The sequence below is a fragment of the Ochotona curzoniae genome, unplaced genomic scaffold (assembly GCF_017591425.1).
Source record: "Ochotona curzoniae isolate NIBS_2020 unplaced genomic scaffold, NIBS_Ocur_1.0 scaffold_4701, whole genome shotgun sequence".
NCBI lineage: Eukaryota > Metazoa > Chordata > Mammalia > Lagomorpha > Ochotonidae > Ochotona > Ochotona curzoniae.
In genome coordinates, this window is record NW_024467122.1 from 7,316,439 (window position 1) to 7,340,180 (window position 23,742).

At 57.6% G+C, this 23,742-nt stretch overlaps 1 protein-coding gene across 3 annotated transcripts in view; it reads right to left on the reverse strand.

Annotated features, from left to right (window-relative positions):
* The window catches only part of ADAMTS17 (ADAM metallopeptidase with thrombospondin type 1 motif 17), a 206,764-nt gene extending 187,161 nt beyond the window's left edge, over positions 1–19,603 (reverse strand). The window contains exons 1-4 of one of the 3 annotated variants that reach the window (XM_040969714.1): positions 19,510–19,588; positions 18,983–19,356; positions 10,586–10,751; positions 4,476–4,484 (exon numbers count right to left, since the gene is read on the reverse strand). In XM_040969714.1, the coding sequence (XP_040825648.1) occupies positions 4,476–4,484; positions 10,586–10,751; positions 18,983–19,356; positions 19,510–19,588 (628 nt within the window). Of the gene's footprint in view, positions 1–4,475; positions 4,485–10,585; positions 10,752–18,982; positions 19,357–19,509 lie in introns of all 3 variants that reach the window. The other 2 variants (XM_040969713.1, XM_040969712.1) reach the window with 2 other exon arrangements.
* Between the last annotated feature and the right edge of the window lie 4,139 nt (positions 19,604–23,742).

The window sequence follows — 23,742 nt, forward strand, 5'->3', positions numbered from 1 at the left end:
AGGCAGAGGGCGGCAGGGGCCTGCGTCCCAGACTGCCCAATACTGAAGCCAGAGGCCAAGGCCATGGCTCAGAGCGCTAGAATCCTCCCCAGGCCTGTAAAAACAGGGCAGCTAGTGGTGTTCTGGCTGCAGCACGTGCCACACCCTTCCCTTGGCGTGCCTGCTAACCGTGTTGCCTTTTTAGGCAGTCACCGGAGCATCGCCGCACCGGGCAACCACACTCTCAAAAGGCTGGGCCTGGCGCATCCTACAGGAGTCTGTTCTGTCAGAGTCGGAACTGACGGGGAAAATATCCTGGGAAAGCAAAACAGAGCCCAGGGCCTGGCCGTGCTCCCTCCCAGCTGCGCTCTCCAGCAGACGGCCCGGCGCGGAGTCACGGGGTGAGTCTGACTCAGCAGCAAGGGGGGCTAACCGGGGCGGCGGTGGGGTGCAGGCACACACAAGGCACCAGCCGCTGGGGGCAGCGGGGGGGGGGGGGGGGGAGCGCAGGCGAAGAGAACGCCACCCGGATTCAAGCCCATCAGAGGAGTCACTGCAGCCCCAGCTTCAACAAGGATGCAGCCCCTCCCCCTGCAGGGCAGCTGGCTGGGAAACTGCAGGACACCAGGGTCCTGGGCAGCTCTAGGCCAACAGATGCCAACTGCCCACAGGATTCCCCCAGCAAACTCCTGAGGCGCTGGGTCAAAGCTTGGGCCTGCCCACTCACGGCTGCCCTCGGTACTCCCAACCCCTTCCCATCAGCTCTTCAATAGTCCCAGCCTCCCAGAGGTACAAGGCATGAGCATGACACACTGAGGGGCAGAGGACAAAGGACCCGGGCCCCAGGGAGCAGCCCTGGCGCCCCGCAGGACCCCCACCTTCTCCCCCACCCCTGCCCGTGGTTCTAGGGCCATGTCTGAAAGCTCTCTCTCTCCAGGCCGCCCCCTCCTGCTGTCACCCACCAAGCAGCCATCCTGCACCTTCCAAAGGCTCAGGGCAGGCCAGGGAACAGAGATGGGGGGCCAGGGACACACTGTCCCCTTGAAGACACGAGTGTCCCCATCACCTGGACAGTCTCCAGAGAGCACCTGCTTGGGCCAAGGAAGGTGCCTCTCCAGTTCAGCGGTGGGGCAAGACAATCCCCTCCAGGGAAGCCAGCCAAGGGGGCCTCTGCCACCCAGAAAGGAAATTGAGTGACCCAGGGGACTGGGACACATCCTGGGGACACAGCACTCAGCAGCCCCGCTGGTCCCAGGGTGGAGCATAAACCACGTCTACCAACACCCACCCAGAGAGACCTAGGACGCCACTTCCATCTTAGAAGCAGAATACCTCCTTCTACCTCCCCAAGCCCTGGGCACCCCACACACAGGGAGTGATGTGGATGCCCAGGCTGGCAAGTGCCCCATCCCTTCATAGTTGGTGGTCTTAGGTTCCATCCATGCCACCAGCAGCGCCAACCACCAGTGACGCCCAGCTTTTCTGCACCACTAGGCAGGGACACAAGCCCGGCTTTCCTGGGCTTGTGCCCCTGCCCGAGGCACCACAGTCCAGCTCTGGCCAAACTCAGCAACAGACAGGGCGTTTGATCTATGACTTGCTAATGGATTGAGAAAGGTACAGGCTTTGTCCGGCCCGAGGCACTCTGTGCAACCCTGGAGCTGTTCCAGCCTGTGAATTCCCTGTCTGGCCGTGCAAGAGAAATCGCCCGTCGCTTGGACAGATGGCTGTGAGAAAAAATACCCAAACCCACGGCCTTCACAGCTGGAAGATGCCCAGCAAAACTGGGCAGCAGCTGGCCTAGGGCTGGCTTTGCTGGGCTTTTCCATGAGAAACTAGTGAACTGAGAACACTTTTTTTTTTTTTTTGGAGACATGGTAAAAAAAATGCAACCCTAAAAGCTATTTCTTTAAGAAAAAAAAAAAAAATACCAGAGTGTGTCTGTTCCCCTTGCCTGGCCAGAGGCCTCCTGCTGGGAGGGGAGCTGGGCAGACCAGGCTGTCCTTCCCTGGGTCACACAGTCTCTCCCACTGAGGGAACAGGGCCGCCGCTGATTCAAAAATCAGACACTTCTACAGGAGCTGCCAGGGGCCTCGCTCTCCATCCCCCACGCCCTCCGCCCTGGCCCCGGAACACCAGGCCAGCACTCAGCAGCCAGCCCACGGCCTTATGGGGGCCATCCTCCAGCCTCAGGGCCGGCCCAGCTGCCAGGAGCTTCCCTTGGTCACCTGGACAGCCCCAGCCCAGCGTGCACTTTAAATAAGCAAGGATGCATTCTTGATCCGTCTGCAGCTGGAGGCCTGCTCTGCTCTGAGAATCCAGGGCAGAGCTGGGGAGAGACGGCCCAGCTTCCCGTCCAAGTCCTTGGCGGCTCGGTGGAACTGCTTGTGGGGAAAAAAAGGATTCGGGCAGGCAGAAGAACAGTGCAGTGGTGACCTGGGCCGCCACGGCTTTCTCTATACAGCAGGTTCAGTATGTCTTTCTCCACCAGCCCGTGCGTGGAGAAGTCCAAAGTGTTTGCTAAATACTGATATTTTGGGGCAGGAGGTGGGGATTACTGAATACTGATATGACCACAAGGCTTACAATTGTGGGAAAAACAAACAAACCCATTTATGGGGTTTCAGCAGCTCTCCCCATCGCTCTGGGCCCCACTGGAAGACACCCACATAGCTACACCTCAGGGCTCCTGCAACAGGAACCCTCCTGCTAAGAAGTGCTCCCCAGGAGTGATGAGGCTGAGGGGGCAGAGCAGCAGCGCTTCCCCAGTGCCACCTGACATGACCTCGCAAGGCAGACGCAAGGGGACACTCAATGAGAGCAGAGAACTCGGTGTGAGAAAAACTAAAGCGGAGCAAGCTTTCTTGCGCACTGGGTGCCAGACACGAGCAGAGTGCTTGGGACTGTTTTACAACAAATGAGATCAAGATGCTGTAGGATTTCTTCAAAGAAACATGGCTTTGCGCGATGACAGAGCAGGACCAACGCAAGGGCCACCAAGAGGTGGGAATGGCACAGGCCGAGCAAAAATGGACAGGCCAAGAGACAAGTTCATGGCAACAGCAGACAGGTCAAGAAACAAATTCACGGCAACAGGTTTGGGGATGGGCATCCTGCCGGCCTTCTGACATATCTGTATTTCACAATCTTACAGAACATCTTTAAAGGGAACTTGAGTCTCTGCACTTCTAAAAAGACTAAGTGACATGGTCATGAACCCCAAGTTCTTCAAGGACAGACTGAATGGCTGGTATCACAGCTCCCAGAGTATCCTGAAGTTGGGGACGGGTAGGTTAAGCCACCACTCAGGTACCCACAGCAGCGTGCCAAGGCTGAGCCCCACCTCTCTCTGATCCAGCTTCTTGTTAACGGACCCGGGAGGCAGCAGAGGGACCCAGATGGAGCTCACACCCCTGTCCTGACCCAGCTGTGGCTATAGCGGGCATTTGGAGAGTGAACCACAGAATGGAAGATCTCTGTATCCTTAACCCCAACCCCACCACTCTGCCCCTAAGGCAAAATCATTTTATATAAATAAAGTTCCTTGAACTTAAAGAGGCTTATGCTAAAAAGAAATCTTTATTATTTGTCTAAATGTCAGTGTGGAGAGTTTGAGTACAATTGCGCTGTGATTTTAAACTTTTATTAATTTGGTATTAATTAAGAAAACAAATTAAATTTAGCATTAATTCTCCCAAATAGATAATGAATAAACATACGTCACCCAAACACCTCAAAAGAAAATTACAAAAGGTATCGGGATCATGTGTTGGAAACGGAAACAAAACTGGGACCCAGGGGCCTGGAGCGCCAAATGGCAGCATGGAAACCAGCAGCAAACATGAACCCTGCTGGGCTCCACACAGGGCCTGGGTCAGCCCGGCGCTGGTGGCCTCTGCGGTGACCCCAGGGAACACCAGCTCCCACTGTGAGTGCTAGCACTGAAACGGAAAACCCAGTGACAGATTCAGAGACCACATCCACTTCAGGAGGAACTGGGCAACCTGAAGAGATTCGCCAGAGCACAGGGACGAGGGGGCCATGTGTGACATAGCCCCAATGGGCCCTGGTTCAAAGCCCACCTGCTCTACTACAGAGCCACGCCCTGGTAATTCACCTGAAAAAGCAACAGGAGATGCCCCAACTGCTTGGGTCCAACTACTCCAACTGCAGACGGAGTCCTGAGCTTCTGACTGCAGCCTGGCCCAGTCCTGGCCTCTGCAGCCAAATGGAGAAGGAGAGAGCCAGTGGATAGAATATCACTCACCTTCTCTATCTCCCACTTCTGCAGCTCTGCCTTTCAAATAAGCAAACAACTTTTCAAGGCTTTAAAAAATATATATCTACTAGATAGAAAGACACTGGGAGCCATGAAGGAGAGTGGCGTCCCAGTGGCTTGGGAACCATGCAGGGACCAAATAAATGCATATTCTCCAACAACTATGTTTATGGCTTCTTGTTTGTTTGTTTGCATCAAAGCAAGCATGTCATTCCACTCTGTTTTTCTGTGAACTTCTGCAAGTAGCTTATACAGCAACCGGGAGCCCCAGCAGAGGAAGTAATGAAGGAGAGAAGCCTCCCCAGGGAGACAGAGGTTGAATGACTCCTGGAGCTGACAGCTATGGTGACAAATCCTCAAGTCCATCACCATGTGGCCTCCCGGGGGTACAGATGGACACATAAACCCTGCCATAGGCACAATGCGCCACCGTGACACAGAGGCCAGGTCTGCCCCCTCAGGTAGGTGCCAGCTGTACCCCTTGGTGCAGCAGCTTGCCTGTGGTACACAGGCTGCAGGGAGGTGGGCTCTGACCCTGGCGACGGATGGAGGAGCCATCTTGCAAGACCAGAGGGTCTACCAGACCCTGTCCCTGAGAGTCGGGAACCCGCGTATGTGGCTCCTGGCTGCCTGGTAGTCCAAGGGGGACACGGATGAGGTCACTCAGCTTCCTGGTCTTCAGCAGCCTCCCCCACAGAGGCTGGAGCAGGTGGGGGCGGGGAGGGGCACTTCTCCGTTGTGTTCTAACAGGGAAATACATAGCTATAAGTGCATATGTTAAAAATGAAGATGGAGTAAAATTCAGTGGCATAAATATCCTGCGCAAAAAGTTAGAGAAAAACATAACAGGATAAATCTGGAGAACATAAGAGATATGAAAACATATTAAAGAAATGAAAAGGCGCTAGCTAATCCTCCATCTATGGCACCAACATCCCTTGTGAGCATCTGTTTGAGTCCCAGCTACTCCACTTCCCATCTAGCTCCCTGTTAATGACCTGTGACAGCAGCAGAAAATGGTCAGAGACATTGGGAACCTATACCCATAAGGGAGACCTGAAGAAGCTCCTAGCTTTGGACTAGCTGAGTTCTGCCCATTGCAGCTATTTGGGGAATGAGTCAGCAGACGGAAGATCTTTCTCTCCCCCTCACTCCTCTACCAGGGCGGGAGAGGGGGATGGGAGGCCATTCAAGCCCCCGCCCCACCAGGGTGATTAAGCAGAGGGCTGATGGCCTACACATTGCTGTGCCTGTGCCACCATGGAGGGGCCAGCTAGGACCAAAGAAGAAGCAACTTCAGCGAAGCCAATATGCCAATGCCTCACCTCCCAGGGCACAGGTCAGCCCTTTGAGCCCCGGGCCCTCACCTCCTGGGGCACAGGTCAGCCCTGTGAACCCCAAGCCCTCACTTCCTAGGACACAGGTCAGCCCTGTGAACCCCAGGCCTTCACCTTCTGGGGCACAGGTGGTCCCAAGAGCCTCAGGCCCTCACCTCCTAGGACACAGGTCAGCCCCATGAGCCCCAGGCCCTCATCTTCTGGGGCACAGGTGGTCCCAAGAGCCTCAGGCCCTCACCTCCTAGGACGCAGGTCAGCCCCATGAGCCCCAGGCCGGCCCCATTAGCCCCAGGCCCTCACCTTCTGGGGCACAGGTGGTCCCAAGAGCCTCAGGCCCTCACCTCCTAGGACACAGGTCAGCCCCATGAGCCCCAGGCCCTCACCTTCTGGGGCACAGGTGGTTCCGAGAGCCCCAGGCCCTTACCTCCTAGGACACAGGTTGGCCTTGTAAAACCCGGGCCTTCACCTCCTGGGACCCAGGTCGGCTCCATGAGCCCCGGGCCCTCACCTCCTGGGGCACAGGTTGCCCCTTGAGCCCCAGTGCCCAGCCACCTTCGTGCTGAAGCATCAGCAAAGGGGAGATACATTTAGGCAAATTCAGGAATGGCGTTCTACAACCTTGAGTTGCACTGCACATACCCCACCTAGGTTCTTCTACGAATTACACTGAACTCATTAAAGCCTAAACAACCATCTAAGAGCTTCCCTGGCACCAGCCCGAGGGACAGAAATACAGACACAAGAATCAGTCAGCAACCCTTGACATCCGCTCCAAAGACATACATCCCCTCATTTCATCTGCACACACACTTGTTTGATCACAGAGCAGCACTGGGGAGCACTGCCTGGGTGGAAGAGGAGGAGGGACAGGACCTGGCTCCTAACCCCCATACAAAGGGTCTCACATGAGGGCCAATGGGCTCCAGACTCACTCACTGTCCTTAGTGCAGCCACAGTGCCCCCATGTCCACAGGTGCTGGGCTGTGGCCCAGACCAACTAACTGCCACCAGGGGGTGTGGGGTGAGGGCAGAGTGTAAGCAGCAGCTGTCCCCTGGGATTGTGTCTGTCCACTCACTGATAGCCAGGGTAAGAAGCCTCCTCCTGCCTCAATGCTTAGGTCAACACCAAGATCAGATGAAGACACAAAGATCCACTGAGACTGCGCCATCCCGGGTGCACGTGATAACACAGAGCCACACCACGGCCTGTGCTCCCTGAGGAAGTGTGATAACTCTCCCTGCCATGTTAGGGTACAGCAGAAAGGGGCAGAGAGAAACCCTAGTGTCTGGGACAGGGGCGGTTCCTCCCTGCCCACAGAAGGTGCTGTGGGGGAGTGCCGGCTGCGACTAGGTTCTAAGCACATTAATTCCAAAGTCATCACACAAGCAGAGCATTCCCCAGGCCACAGGAACACTAAAGATAGACAGCCCACATTTGCCCATGAAGATAACACCAGCACCAGCCCAGAGGCTGCATAAGAGAACTGCCTTTAAAACCAGAGCAGCCACATGGGGCTGCCAGTGGGGTGCAGGGGGCCCAAGCAGGGCAGGAGCTCTCTCAGGCCCATGCTCCATGGCTGTGAGCAGCTGCCAGGTAAGCTGGCTACATGTGGGTGTGGACCCAGCCTTGCATTCCTAGGAGGCTGGGGTTGCAGGCTTGCAGGGCATTAAGGGGGAGAATGCTGCTGAGAGCCTGGGAAGACCTGAGGTGTCCCGTCCAGATAGGCGGAGCAAGCCTGGGGGTTTCCTAGGTGTGCGAGCTCCGTGGGTTGATCAGGGAGGTGGGTAAGGAGCTGTGTGGAGGGAAGACCACTGGGGGAGTATGTTGGCAAGGAATAACTTCTGAGGGACTCCCATCCACAATGTCACTGTACTTACATAAGTGAGGGGGCGGAGAACACATGGTTCTGAGGGTGGAAGCCTCAGAACTTTTGTGGGTCAAATGCACCAGCCCATGTGGGAGAACTCACCAGGGATAGTTAGCACACATCACAGTAGATCATCACTCATGGGCATACACTAAAGCTGGGCTGGGGGCCTGCCTGGCAGGGCTGGATCACATTTCCTGCCAGTGAGAGTCGGAATAAGGGACAGGTAATGTTACATTGGGTCATGACACTGAGGAGCATGTGAGAGAACTAGGTTGGGGACAGATTCTATGGGGGATAGGTGGGCTCACCCCTGTGGAACTACAGTTTCTACTAGCTTGCTCAAGAGCTGGGGATGGTGATAGGCTGAGCTGGCATAATCATGGAACCTCAAGATGCTCATGTGTACTTGTGCTGGGAACAAGCAGGGCTGGTCCAGGCTGCAACATCCACAGGTTATGTGCGGGGTGGGCCAGGCCACAACGTCCACCAGCTCATACAAAGGTCAGAGTGGACAGGGCAGGCTACGCTGAGTAAGGGCCTAGCACCTACTGGCACATAGGAGATCTGTGTCTTGGAGATGGCCTGGTAGAGGAACTTGGGGCACACCGCTGGTGGGCTGTAGCACCCTCCTGCTGGTGAGCATGTGGTTCAGGCCTGGGGTTGGTCCGGCTGGGCAAGGTAACTCCACCTGTCAGCAAGTGTGTGAGTTGGTTCTAGAGGAGGACAGACCACGCAGGGGCAAACTAACTTTAGCCCATTGGCAGATGTAGGAGCCAGGCTGTAATGCAAGTCACGCCAGGCTAGGCTATCACAGCTACTGGTTTGCATGAGACAGAAATGTGAGCTGACTGAGCAGGGCCAGGCTGAATCATCTGCCAGCATGAAATGGGACTGGGGCAGGCCAGTATAGGCCAAGATGCAGCATCTGATGACAAAGGCCAAGAAGGGGGATGCACTATGCCGAGCTGGGTCAGAGCTACCACTGGCACTTGCAAGATCTGTAGCTGGGAACAGGCCTATCTGGGGACCTAAAGGGATTTCCTGGCAGAGTTGTGGTTCCCACTGGTGAGTGCAAGAGCTGTAATGGAGACGACCCAGCAGAATGGGCTGGACATGACGGTAGTGTCCCTTGGCATGACTGTGGACTGGGTCTGGGGTGTGCCAGACTGAACTAGAGACTCTAGCACCTGGTCTACATATAAGCTGGGTTAAGGGAGAGCCAGGATGAGCTAACCAACTGTACCCACTAGTACATAAATAAGCCAGAGGAAGTGCACACTGGTTGGTCATTGCCACAGCATCAGCTGGCAAGTACTGGGACTTGGGGGCAAATCCTGTCAAGCTAGACTATGGAACCACCTGGAAAGTGCAGGATACAGGACTGGGACTGGTCCAGTAGGGAAACTGTGGGCACCTCTTTGATATGTTACAATTCCCTCTGGTGAGCATGAGAATCAGGGCTAGGAGAAGGCATGGCTAGATAGGTGGTGGCACCTGCCAGCATGAGTGTGGGTTGGATAGTGGGATTGATTGGGTTGAGCTAGGCTTCAATGCCCATTGACATGTATGAGAGCTGAATGGGATGTGGGACAGACTGGACCAGTCTGCTGATACATATATATACTTGCAAATATAGGAACCAGGGCTAGGGGAAGACCAATTAGGGGTTGTTGGAGTTGCTCAGACTAGGCTGTAGCTCCCGCTGGTGTACTTGAGGGCTGAGTGTGTGGCAGAAAGAGTTGGGCTGGGCTGCAGCATCCATTAGTTTATATATGAGAGTGGGCTGGAGACAGAACTGACCCAGCAATTGCTGCTAATGGTCTGCATAGGCTGATGTGTGTGACAGAGCCAGATCCTGTACTGGCGAGCACATCCAAGAGTGAGATGTGAGACATTTCAGATGAGGTTTCTTTGAGGATCCTTCCATGAACCACTGGACTCAGAACTCCAACCATGGGGAGAATTGTAGGATCTATGTAAACATCATCAAATATAAAATAAAATAAAATAAAATAAAATAAAATAAAATAAAATAAAATAAAATAAAAAAAGACACATCAACCAGCTTTCCCACTTCTTGGACTATATCATATATCTGCATTTGAGAAAGTGACCTGTAACCCTACATTTACAGCAGCACAGTCTACAATAGCAAAGACATGGAAACAACTCAGATGCCTGTTGAAGGAGGAGTGCATAGTGAAACTGACACATCTACTCTATGAAATACTATCTAGTCACTGAAAAGAATCAGATTTACCATTTATAACAAAATGGTCCCAATTGGAGACTATTACGCTGATTGAAATAAGCTTATCCCAAAAGCACAAATATCATATGTTGATATAAGGCAAACTTCATGCAAAATACAAGGTCAATAATATACATCTCTATTCCCAAATAAAGGATGGACTCTCAAAGAAATCATTATATACTGACAACCAAATGTTGGACTTTCCGCCATTGCTATGCCTACAATGTCACGATACACTTAAACAGAGGAATGATGCACTCCATGACAGTTGAAGGACTGTACTATTGTAATAATGTAGGGAAAAGTAGTGGGGGAAGGAAGGGAAATCCCTGAACTGATGGAACTGTACCATAAAAAATAAAAACCAAGGCACAACTTGGGGCTGGTACTGCAGCACAGTGGGCTAAGCTGCCACTTGCTACACCAGGGTCTCCTATCAGACTAATACTGGTTTGAGGCCTGGCTGCACTGCTTCTGATCCAGCTCCCTGCCAATGCACCCCAAAGGCAGCAGAGGATGGCTCCGGGGGCTTGGGCTCCTGCCAACCATGTGGGAGATACTTTTCTGTGGCTCGTGTTGGCTTGGCCCTGACCTCGGGAGTGACCCAACAGATGGAAGATTCTGAGAACTACACAGTAATCCTGGGTGAGCTACGGCCAGGGCACAGATGATATCCTGGGCACCAGCAGGACCCTCACGATCATGGCAACACTGTGGCAGTCTCCATGAGTCTGAGTACAATCTGTGAGGTTGGCACCAAGGTGGATTCACAAGTGACTGTCTTCAGGAAGCTGATATCTGGTGGTCATAGCCTTGGGATAATGAGGAATCAAAGAGTGCCAGCTATGCAGTTGCCCAGACTCACCTGTCAGTACCTGGCAGGGCTGCCCGGCACCCTGGGCCTTGGTGGACGGGGTGGGTGGCAAGGACCATCTGCGCCTGGCCAGATGCTCTTGTCTGCTGAACGGGCCCCGGGAGCTGTTGAGTGGCTGCAGCAGCACCTGCTCTGACCCGAGCTGGATGAGGCCAACCTGCCCAGAGAGGAGAGAATAGGGCGTCGGTCACCCTTGTAGACACCTGCCCACGGCTTTACTGCGTTCCTGGTCGGCAGTACCCAAGAGGGAGCCCCTCGGTAACTGGAGAGCATCCCCTCGCTCCACCCGGAAACCTCTGCCGAGGGGTGGGGCCAGGGATGGAGGGTGGGGGAAGGGACATCCACGAGACAACAGGAAGTCCAAGGAAAGTCGGCAAGTTTTCAGAAATGTTATGCACTAGATATGCCTTATCTTTTCAAGCAAATTACTTCATTATCAATGTTTTTAAAGGGTTTTAAAAATTTATTTGAAGGGCAGAGTTACAGAGATGTTGCTGGTTCACTCCCCAGATGACTGCAAGAGGCGGGACTGAAGCCAGGAGCTGGAACTCCATCCAGGTCTCCATCCTGGGGGCAGAGGTCCAAGGACTTGAGCCATGCTCTACCGCTTTCCCAGGTGCACCGGCAGGGCGCTGCACTGAAGCACAGCAGCTGGGGCTCGAACCAGTACCCACTGGGAAGCCGACATCACAGATGCTAGCTTAAAACCACTGTGCCCCAACATCAGCCCCCTAACAATTGTTTTTAAAATCATCCCTCCAAATGACCACTTGAGCAAGCCACTCAAAGTGTCGGGAAATGACAGAGAAATCCCTAATGGAGAGCTGCACTTTAGCCCCACGGAGACTTAAAATGAAAGACACGAGGAACCAGTCAGACCCGTAATAGGAGACTGGCACACTTTTTTTTCCCCCAGAACTTGTACTCTGAGAACTTGACAAAGCATTCAACAGATTAAGCCTGTGACTAACTCAAAGTGCACCATTGCTTTAAACTTGTAATTATAATCTTGCTAGGTTTCTAAGCAGCACTAAAAATGCATAAGAAAACTTAAGACCTCCCATGTGTATAAGCCCAAACGTGTGTAAGAATCACTGGTGCTCATGAAAGGTTTGCACGTGGGTTTGGGTTTTTTTTTTCTCATTTTTTGTTTTTGTTGTTTTGTTTTTTAATCACACAACAAAAGAACTTGAAAGAGATCCCCAAGTTCAAATCCGGATTCTGCTTCTAATTCCAACTCCCTCTAATTCCTAACGCACTCCCCAGGAAGCGGCAGATGGCGTTTCAAGTCACTGAGTCCCTGCTCCCGTGAGGGAGACGCGGACTGAGTGCCAGGCTCCTGGCTTCAGCCTGGCCCACCCTCAGCTGTGCGAGCACTTAGGAAGTGAACCAGCCGACGGAAGCTCTCTCTCCCCACCCACTGCCTTTCAAAAATTTTTTCCAAAAATGCTACAGTGCTTCCGATAGCTTCCCAGATAAGATGGAAAATAGAACGCGTATCACTTTAACAGTGAATGCTACATATATGTGTATGTATGGCATACGCATGTGCACACACACAGGCAGAACAGCTTTCCCCTCTCGTGCAGATGTTGACATTATTACAGCAACCAGGACACCTGCCACCAGCTTCCCCGACTTGGAGTCAACAGAACAAGGCAGTCCCAGCCGCACCCCGGGACCCGACCCGCTGGCCAGGGAAGGACGCTTTTGCACACTAGCCCTGCTCCTTGTAGCAGCCTCAGGCCACCTGCGCACTCACATGGGTCACTCTTGCTCTGTGACCTTCCTTTAGTGGCACACAACAGGAGGGTCTCCCACCCCTCGCGTGCCCCAAACCACCTGCAGTCCAGGTGTGCATACCCACCCAGGGCCTGTCACCCATTCTGCTGGGCAAGAGACCCCAGGTGTGCAGAGCTCTACCCTCCACACGGCCCCACTGCCTCCAGAGCCCTCAGTGTCCTGAACGACACGCCAGGGCCAGGCCTCTCGGAAAGTAAGATTAGCAAAGGGGATGGTCCCCGAAGTTCACTCCCACAACCCAGGGCAGCTGAGACAGTCGCCACAGCCCTGGGCAGATCTCAAACTTTCTGCCTCATCAGAACTTCTGCCAAGAGCTCAAGATTTTACTGCCCAAACAAAACTGTCTGCAAGTGGTACTCCGACCTCGCAGGAGGTGACAGCTTCCCTCTGCTTAGAGCAGAGGCTTGGGATTCAACCAAAGGATGCAGGCAGTCATGGAGGTGCAGAGGGTGACGCTCCAAAAAGACTAGCATGAGCACTGCATGGAGCGTGCCCTCCCACTTCCTGGCAGTGCTTCCCCCAGGCTAGCTACTCACCCATTCAGTCTCCTGTTGGCATCACCAAGCCCCAAGTGGTGCGAGCTCTAACCTCATCGACCACGTTTGGAGGGGTGGGGAAACCGCGCCTGCACACACACCGGCACAGCGGGAGCCCCCGAGAGCAAGCCCTCTCGCATGGGGTCTTTCCTGAAGCCCACCACCCACACACGTCTTTCACCCTGGGGAGAGAGGGAGGTGTGGGGTACTGCAATGTGCCCCTCTTGGTGTCTGACCTCCAAGCAGGCATAGGGGTGGAACAGGCTGTCAGGAGCAAGAGACCACACCCTCAGGGTTGCGGCCTTGCTGTGCTGGGCTTCCAGGCTCACCGCTCTCAGAGCACACACAGATCCAGTGACGGAATTCCTGCTGGAAGCAACTCCACGTGCCTCACACGCATTCACACACGCACAGCTGTACTCTTGCCCAAAACACCTGCCAGCCTGACATCTCACCTAGACATCCCTCCCTCCTCCCAGGTAAGCACCCCCTCCCCTGTGCAGGCTACCTCGGTCAAGGGCATTTTCACAGCCTTAACTCTGGAAGCTTTCCAAGCGCAGCCAGGGGCAGCCACCACCGTCCTGGCCCTCACCTGGATGCCCATCTGTCCAAGGCCCCGGCAGCTGAGGGGCCGTGGAATCCACTCTGCCGCAAGGCCCATCCAAGGCCGCCCTGCCCCACACCGAGGAGGAGGCAGGGGGTTCCATCTGAGGCAAGAGAGCTACAGGCAGCACCCAGGCACCCAGCACACAGACCCTGGCGGGGCCCGAGGCTGGCAGCATACCCAGCCAGCAGTCCCAAGGCTGCCTGGTGTTCAGAGACACAATCACCCACTTTTCCTCTTTAAGGAGAAACTTCAAAACCTGCACGAGCTGGTATGCTGCAGCAGGAGCACCATGAGGAACCCGGGAGGCTGAGAGCGAGATGCCCTTCCCTCGCTTTGTGCGGCGCCCTTGCCTTGAGGGGTGTCCGGGCTGCATCTCCTCCCCATGTCAGCACAACTTCCTGGACTAACAGGAAACACACCAAGGAGCCCAGAGGGGGTGGCTCTCCCACATCCATCCTACCGGGTCCAGCGGGGCCCACGCTTGAAGCTCGCCCCCTGGGGAGCCCGGCCTGCTGGGGACATCCTGGAGCAGGTGTTTTCAAAGCATGGAGTCAAAAGGCTGCAGGTGTTGATTTCCGTAGGGGGTGGGCAGGGAGGGCAGATCTGCTTCTGAACCCAGCTCTGCAAGCTGGGTCTCGCCGCCTTGGGACTGTGGGGCCTCTTATTGTGGGCATCTCCCTATTGCCCACCCCGCACCAGTTCTTCCTCAGAAACCTCCCGGGCTCCTCCTCCCTTGGCACCTCACTGTGGCCTGCCAAGGCTCAGCCTTCACACCTGGCACCCCCTAATGCCCCACCCTTCCCTTCTCCCAGTCTCCCCTATTGCTGCTCGTCAGGGCTCCTGACACCCCTTCGCCACCAAGGTTCTCAGAGTGAACTGGTTTACCTGTGCCAGCAGCGCACAACCCTGGGAGCACCCCAGCCCCGCTGTGTCACAGCCTGCAAGGCAGGGGAGTCACAACCACAGTAAACAGCCTGGCAGGCGTAAAGCCCTACTGCCCTGGGTGGGCTCCAGGCCCCCTGCCCGACCTGCAACCTGTCTGCCCATTCACCTCCCACCAGCCCCTCCAACAACCCCGACTCCATCCCACAGCCAGCTTGTGCCAGCCCTCCCCTCAGTAGCACTTGGCGAAGGCCTGGCCGCGACTCCACCCTCCTAAAGCCCATTGCCTAACCCTTAGACTGCAGACCCCTCCCCTTCCCCCCACCGCCCGCAGGCTTCACACACAGTCCTTCCCTCGCAGCCCAAGGCCCACCTCTGTGGGAGCCCCACTCGGGGCCCCACTCGGAGCCCAGCAGAGCCTGCCCTGCACAGCAGGTGTAGGCGATATCCCACGCGCTCAGTCAGTGGCCTGACCATCAGGCCCTTTATCACCTCTTGCAACGGAGCAGCTGGCTGTTAATGCCATCACCAGTGGCTGGCACAGGCGACTGCATGTGAACTTTCTCCTCCATACTATCACAGCCACGCAAGGCTGGCGTCCAGCTGCAGGTGGCTCGGAGGGTCAAGACAGTGGCTGTCCTGGCTCAGGGTCACGGCCCTGGCAGCTGTGCAGTTCCATCTCCTGAGGAGCAGGAGCATGATGCGGTGGCACACACACCAAAAGGTGAGCGAGCCGCCCATGCATCCAAGGCCAGGCGGCTGTGGCGGCTCAGAGCTTGGGGAAGGAGCTTCCAGACGCCATCATTCTCCACAGACGCGCTCAGTTCATCAGCCCCGGAAGGCACTGGGTCTTGCTGTTAATAGTTGCCAACCAAAGAGTTGTTCAAAGTTGAAGAGATCCATTTACACGCCCCACGTCACGTTCTGGGGCAGCGATACGGAAAGGAGCCTGTGGGGCCCCGGTGTCCTAGGAGGTGTAGGATGGGGAGCCAGTTTCACAGAGCAGCGGTGGTGGGAGAAGGAGAACGACGCGCGGGCCCATGAGAGAAGCTCCAGGGCGCGGAGGAGTCCTGCGGAGGCCTCGCTTTAACACCACCACGCGCCACACCTGCCTGGGTCTCGGTTCCCGTCAGAACTCCCTCTGCGCTTGGAAGACACGCTGCGTGTGCTCAAGCACGCGGTGGATTCCCACCATGTGAAGCCACCATCGACCCATGCCTCTGCGACCTGTGTCCAGGCAACAAGACCTGAGAACAGACTCCAGTCTGTCTGCCTCCTTCCGCACCCTGCGATGGCGACGGAGGCGCGGGCCTGCTCAGCTGTTCTCCATCACGGGCCGCCTCCGCCAACCATCAGCAGTGTTGGTACCCTCCCACCTGCGGTCGGTCTTCCACCGTGAAAGTCGCAGCCCTGGGGCTGCTCCCGGCAGGCTCTGCCTTCCTTCATCCGAAGCCACATACAAGAGCTCAGCTGCGCCACTCGGCTGAGAACCCAGGAGAGGCTGGGGGGAAGGAGGGTCCCTGGGCTCCCCTCACATGTACCAGGGTGGCCCAGACACTGCACTGCCTCAACATCTCCCAGCCCGGACTCCTGTTGGCCTCTGCCTGCCCCACAGCTCACATGCAGCGTGCCCCAGCCTGGCCATGGTCTCCACCAAAGACAGCGGCTGAGCCCACGGCCAGGGCCTGCTGGGCCAGCATCCCAGAGCCAGTTTCTGCCCAAGGAAGAACAGGCCCTGCTCATCAGGCCTCCCTGCCTGTCTCTCCTCTCAGCTCACCTCTCCAAAAACAAGCCCTGCCCCACCCAGACAAACCGCATGGGGTCTGCCCAGCTCCTGTGCCACCTGTGAACTCAAACCACATTTCACTCTGCGGCCTTTGGCAAGCTCATCTCTTCACAGAGGCAACTGATTCCAAATCCCACAAACTCATCACGAGGTTCTTGTTTCGCCTAGCCTGGGGTTCAACTGCTTTGGTGTCAACCGGCTAAAGCAATGCATCCAAGGAAAGGACAACAGCACAAAGCTGTATGCAAAGAGTTCCTGAAGTGCAAGATGCAAACGAGACACATGAGCAAAACACAGTCAGTACTGCAGCTTGAAGAAACAAAAAGGGCGGCTGAGACAGCTTTTACGGACAGGGCAGAGCGAGCCGACCGGCCCACACCTTTGCCACCATCCAGAGGTGGGCGTAGATGGAGCACAGGGCTCAACCCTCACCACCCCCTGAACAACCACGGAACCACCTGCCTGCTCTAATGAGTGCATCTTCTAAAAGGAGCAGACACCAAACCTCCTGGAAGTAACCTGCCAGGTGCCACATGCTGCCATGCCACTGCATGCTCTGCTAAGCCGCCCTGCACATGTCTGCCGTGGCGCACTCTGCTCCACCGCCCTGGCACATCCACCGTGCGTAGAAGCTCTGCCACGCCGCCCTGCACAGGTTCCCCGTGGCGCACTCCGCTCCACCGCCCTGGACACGTCCACCGTGCACGGAAGCTCCGCCACGCCGCCCTGCTTACCACCAATCACGATGACTCTCCGCACTCAGCGTGAGCGTGTGCAGTTCTGCGGAGAGCAGCCCTATCCGTCCGTTGATACCAAGTCCGTGGCAGCGCTGAGCACTTGTGACAGACGCTGTATGGCCCACAGTCTGGCATGCTGGCTCTCTGCTCTGTAAGAGCTGGCAGGCCCCTGCGGCCCAGATGCAGGAGGAGAGACTGCTTTCAAAGTGCTCTCTGTCCCAGCCACCCAGAATGCAGAGACTCCCCCCACCCACACCTCTCCACCTCTTAGGTCTCCACCACAGCCAAGAGAGGCTCACACAACAGTACCAGCCACCCAGACCAAGAGCCACACTCCTGTGCCACCCAAGGACCCACCAGCTGCCTCTGGCCCCGTGTGTCAGCCCGCACCCAAGGGATGCACAAGCAGACTAAACAACAGCGCCGTCTGTTCGGACAGGAATCCCTCAATTCCTAGAGACGTGCAGGGCCACGGGCAAGCGCACAGCCAAGACAGCCTCTTGGCCCAGTTCCTTTCTCTACGAGACAGCGCCCTCACATGGCGCCGAGGGGAAGGGCAGGCTCAGCTGCCATCACGGCCAGGGGCCCTGCACCAGGCCAGGCTTTCAAAGCCGTGTTCCTCCCCACATCTCCACCCTGGCCTCCTTCGCGGCTCGCTCCTCGCTGGAAACTTTACACCAGCGAGTATCAACTCTGACCTATGCAGAAACTCACGAAACCGCAGCAAATGGGATTCAGATGTTTCCCTGTGCTGCACAGTGATGGGACCTCGAATCTCGAATCTCGGCGCTTTGGCAAAAGCAGGAAAAATGATGTGGGCCGTCCAGGCCCTCCCAGAACATGATACAGCCCTGACCCCAACCCTGCGGCGGTGGCAGCCTTCCTCACTCCTCCGTCAGCCCCCTCAGCCGCAGCCCTGGCCCCTGCTTCACATGGGCTCCCATGTCTGCCGCCGGTCCTCAGGTCACCACAGCCATCCACATCTCCCAGTCCAGCCTAAGCAGATCATGTCTCAGGAGAGGCCCATCCGAGGAAATGATGCCCCGTGGCCCCCAAGAAGCCGAGACTCAGCACCCCCGCCCCGAAACCCGAACCCCCGGGGCTTCCTAGCTGCCCTGAGGATCAGATGGACCACAGCTGCGGGGCAATGGTGCGCAGTGGCACAGGACCAAGCGGAGGTGCTGGAGACAGACCCGAAGCCATATCAGAAACCGCCTGCCCCCACCCCACCTCGGGCTGTCGCACAGAGTGGGGGAAGCCACTGCTGCTCCCCACTCGGAGCTGACAGCAGGTTTTGTAGGGGCAGCCATCTGCCGGCCATGTGTACTCCCTGGGGGCAGCACAGAGGAGCAGAGAGGCATTTGGCTGGGCACCAGGGTGGCCCAGAGCTGGGGAGCATGCACAGGCAGGCCCAGGGCACCGGAACCCTCCTCGCTGCAGGCCACCTGTCACAGGGGCCCCCAACACAGCAGGATGGGGTCCCCTTGCAGGCAGTGCTAGAGGTGGGTGTCAGCGCCAGGGCACAGCGACTCTGACCACCGTGTCTCTCATTCTTTCAAGCTAAAAGAGCCAGGCTACTGTGACCTGTCTGGGGACACAGCCCTCCAGCAGCCCTCTCCCTGGCAGGGGGACCCTTTGCCAGGTGCCAGAGATAATGGGGTCCAGTCAGAAAGGGGTGCTCCCCAACCTCCAAGTCCACCACCAAAACTAGATGAAGGACACACACCTGCACAGGCGTTCCCCATGACACACACACCTGCGCGCACCTGGGCACGGACCGCCGAGACGCACGGGCCTGATGGTTGCATGCGCACCTGGGGCTGGGCGTGAGAGGGTTGGGGGACTAGGGCTTAGGCCCCTAAGAAAATCCAGACAGAGCATGACACACACACCCCCACGGCAGAGCGTCCAGAAAGTTGGACTAGGGGGGTAGTGGTAGGAAGAGGAGAGAATGCGCTTTGGGCCCACCTTCCCACCCCCGCCCCAAGCGTCATAACAGCCCCTGCAGGCAGACCCGGAGTGGGGCTCCGGCAGTACCAGGCCGCCGGCGGCTCCGCAAGCGCTGAGTGAGACCAGGGAGCCCGGGTGGCCGAGGACGCGGCCCGAGTAGAAGCACAGCTCAGCCGGGCGTCCACGGCGCCGGGTCGCGCCCGCCTCCTCCACCTCGAAGCCGCGGGACAGGAAGCGCAGATCCCGGCGCAGCTGCAGGTACAGGTCGCGCCCGAAGGCCGGCAGGTGCAGCAGCAAGGCGCGCTCGGCGGGTCGGGCGCGAGGGGCGTTGGGGGGCGCGCGCGGGGGGCGCCGCCGCCGTCGGAGACCCGCGGCCCCGGCCAGCGACGGCAGGTGCACGTCGTCCGGGCGCACTCGCCGCGGGACCACCACCTCCACGTCGGCGGCCGCGTCGCCCACAGCTGCGGGAGGAGAGGACACGCGTCAGCGAGCGCCAGGGAGAAGCGTTCCGCCCCCGCCCAGCCCTGCCCAGCCTGCCCAGCCTGCCCAGCCCTGCCCGCCGCCGTCCTCGGCCGCGCACCCAGCCGGCCCCAGCCGGAGGGAGGGCGCGCTACCTGTGCCCGGGTCCAGGCCCCCCAGTAGCAGCAGCAGCAGGGGCAGGACGAGAGGAGGCAGCAGGGCGCCGTCGCACATGGTCCTGGGCTCCGGCCGCCCGGGAGCGCGCGAGGCGGCGGCGCCAGCCCCCGTGCAGCCCCACGGCCTTCGGGAAAAGTAATCAGCGCTGCCGACAAACCCAACGCGCTCCCGCCCGGGCCCCGCCCCCGGCCCGGGCGCGGCCGCCTATTGGCCGCTCGGGCCTCCAGGGCCCCGCCCCCTCGCCGCGCATTGGCTAGGCCGGCGGGGGGCGGGGCGGCCGCCGCGCAGTGGGTAGGTTGTAAGCATTTTCTTACACGTGGTTTCTGGGCAGGAGCGCGGCCGCGCCGCCAGGGGGCGAGCGCGAGCGCGGACGAGCCCCGGAGTTGGGGGGCGCCCGTCCTTGCCCGGGCTGGGGGGCTGCTCCTCCCGGGTGCCAAGTCGTGGTCTGCACGTCCCGGGCCAGCGTCCTGGCCAAGAGGCTTCGTCCAAAAAAAAAAAAAAATAAGAAGAAATAAAAACAAAACTAAAAGCCTCGTCGCTCCATCTCTGCCGCCGAGGTGAAGCCGGCCCGCCCGCACACCTGGGCACGCACCTGACAGCCGCGGCTGCACCGCCTTCTTCCAGCCCGGCTCACCGTGCCCAGGCCCGGCCTGCGGGGCGGGGCGGCCTGCGAGGCCCCTCCTGCGGGTGGGGACACCGAGCCCGCGCGGGGACCAGCAGCGCGTCCCAGGGGCAGGCCGACCCCGGCCCCCGCAGACGTGGTAACGCAGCCGCCCCGGGACGCGAGCCCTCGGAATCTGAATGTCCTCGAGGGGCTGGCGTGGCGTCTGTGGGACCCGAGGCGCGGTGCGGCCCGCGAGGGCGAGCGGGGGTCGTCCCGGCGGCGAGGGGGCCTCCTCTCCCCGGCCCCTTCTCACTGCTCCCCGCCGCGCGCCCCTCCCCGCCCCCACCTGCCAGCGTGTCCAGGTCCGCGGCCTCGGCACCATCTTCCGGCAGCCGCTCCTCCTCCTGGCGCCGCGCCACCGGCCCGGGCTGCAGCTCCGGGGGCGTGAGCCCACGTCCCAGGCCCCGGAGCAGGCAGGGAGGACCGGCCGCGCCGCGCCCTTCGGCCCTGGGCAGCCGGGAATGCGACCTGCCACGCCGCGAGCCGCCAGTGCGCGCAGCCACTTTGCAGGGACAGCTGGCCACAGGCTGCAGCCCCGTGTGCGCGCAGAGTTGAGGACCGCAGAGAGAGGCCCCTGCGGCCACGCGCCAAGAATGCCTCCCGCACATCCCCGCCGCAGCGCGGAAGGGAAAACTTGCCGCAAGCTGAGCGCCCAGTGCTTCAGACAGGGCTCCTAGGAGATCATGCGTCGGTCCAACGAAATGCAAAAAACAAAATAATGACAATAAACTTTAAAAATCGCATCCAAAACCGCACGACGAGCAGACCTCCAAGAAGAGTGATCAAGTAAAAAAAAAAAAAAAAAGAGGTTGCAGAATATGCCTACAAAGTGCTAAATATATATACAGGAGACCACGGAGTTTGTGCACCATGGGATTCAAAGATAAGGCTGTTTCGTACCAAAACTTTCAGAATCCATGTACAGATTTTTCATTTGTGTTTAGAAGGCCGTCATACAGACACACACACACTACACATTTCTTGCACGGATATAGATGTGTGTATGTCTGGTAAAACACCCCAACGTTTGCAGGGTTTGTGTTGTTTTTGCACCGCGTTGCATGCTGAGGGGCGGTGCTCCCAATGCCACGTGTCCCTCCCACTATGAGAGAGCGACAGCCTGTCCCGTGTGGGCAACACCAGTCCTTAAGGTCCTCTTTGGGGCTGCCTGCAGGCCCTGCGTCTGAGTTGGCAGGACCAGGAGTGCAGTGCTGCCCTCTGCCGGCTTCCCGCCCCTTGGACAGCGAGGACAGCAGCGCGCTGGTCTCCCACTGCTGCCCACTTCGCCTCCGGTTTGACCTGTTGACCGTCTTCCCGGTTCTGGAGCGCCTTTCCTCTGCCCAGGTCGTCTGTGCGGGAGGAGAGGGCAGGTCTGATACCCTGAGCTCTAAGTCAGGGCAAGGACGGACTGCAAAGTCAGAGAAAACCAAGCTGATTTCTATTAGTAAATGCAAAGATGACACTCACATGGGTGTGGCCAGGATGGAGAATCTAGTACCTGGTGGTCTTGGGCAGCTGTGCGTAAAGCTGAGCCATCCAACGGTGGGCTCCGTGGAGATCTCAGAGTGACCCTCCGGGTGGGGGCATCGGATGCAGCAGGTAAGATGTTGTCTGGAACAGTGTCCCAGCTCCACTTCCACTCCAGCTTCCTGCCATGGGCACCCCGGGAGGCAGCGGGTGGCGGTTCAAGCACATGTGTTCCCACCACCCATGTGGATGACCCGTGTGGAGTACCCAGCTCTCAGCTTCAGCCTGGCAAGGGGAGAAGATCTCTCTTGTTTGCTCTCTATCTCCTCTTTCAAAATAAAATAAATAAACATGCAAATATATGTAAGCACCCACTAGTTGCATCCCTCTCTGCAGTCTGCTGCCAATGAGTGAGGTTTGTTGGGAATACACTTGGCCAGGGCCCTGAGGCTTTGCAGAGAAAAGAGGTTCTGCCAGCGTCAGCTCCCACGAGGGCCTCCTGGCTACAGCTTGGGGTGTTAGGAGACTTCGCAGTGGCAGCACACGTGAGGAGGGGACTTGTGGAGGCAGAGAACGTGCATGACTGAGAGGCGGAGCTGGCCCAACCCCGGCAGAGGCTAACGGAGGCCCACCAAAAACACCTGAGGTCCCCCCAGAGCAGGGGCCCAGTGACCTGACCACTTTCTGCCAGGTCCCACTGCCACCACACTCAGGACCCAGCTCCGCAGACGCCCTGAGCAATACCCAACCGGAGCAGGCAGCTGAGGCCAGGGCTCCTGCCAGGCTCCCATTCCTGGATCACATGCTGGGGGCCAGGGAGGGGGACCAGTAACCAATTCCCAAGCATACAGATTGCTGTGGCGAGGAGGCCAGCTTTGTAGAACCAGCTGGTTAGTCATGTGGGACCGGCTCCCAGACTCCATCATGCTCCGGTGTCCTGGCTGAGGCACAGCCCCAGGAAAAAAATAAAGGGCAAGAGAAATCAAATTATGACAAATGTCTTCAGTCAATGTTTGGGGATAACCAGCTATGCAGCAACAGCTGACTATCACAGACCCGGTGCCACATGCTGAGGCAACTTCTAAGAAAACATTAAAGGGGTGCTCGGATGCAGCCTGCAGTGCCAGCAGAGCCAGTGCACCAGCCAGCACTGCTGGAAGGAGGACCGGCCCCACCTTAGTCCCTCACCCCGGGGTGCGACAGTCTGGCCTTCCCAGTAAGCCAAGATTGTGCAGGGAGGGCCATTGCTGTGGTGTGGCAAGTAAAGCCTCTGTCTGAGGTGCTGGCATCCTCGAGGGGTGCTGGTTCAAGTCTCAGCTCTGCCACTTTCTGTTTATGGCCTGGGAAAGCAGCAGAGAAAAACTCAGGAACTTGGGTTCATGCACACATGGGAGATCTAGAAGAAGCCCCTGGCCCTGACTTCAGACTGGTGCAGTTCTGGTACTGCAGCCATCTGGGAAGTGAACCAGCAGGTAGAAGCTTGATCTCATTCTCTCTCTCTCTTTCTCTCATTGACTTTCAAATTAATCAGTCTTTCTTAAAAGATACAACGGTAGGTGGATGCTGGGTGCAGAACTGCATGGGTTTGGCATCTTCAGAGGGAAACTGAGACTCTCAGGAGCTGGAGGTGAACAGAAACCCTTCTCTAAAGCTGGGACTCTCACAAGAGGATCTGTGGGCCCGGGCGCTGGCTCCGGGAGCGCAGCATTGGCACAGGAGGAGGCGCGGGCATGGGCACTCGCTCCACAAGCACGGTGTTTGCACACTCAGCCTGACACAGACCAAGGCAAGAACTTCGACCTCTTAGGATCAAGCAGACTCAACCACGGCGGCTGCAGAAGCCATCTTGAACGTGTCTTTCCGAAATCACATGAAAGTGAAAGAACGGCCCCCAAGGCAGAAGAGATGGGAGGCGCAGCGGGCAGGACCTGCCTCTCGAATTGCACAGAGGCCAAGGCGAAGGTTGTCTGTGGTCGGCAGCACGAGAATCGCTTGTTTACTCATGCACCTTGGCTTACCGACAGCAGGGAGAGAAGTGACACAGTTCTCACCTGGCGGATGGAAACGGGATGCTGGGACG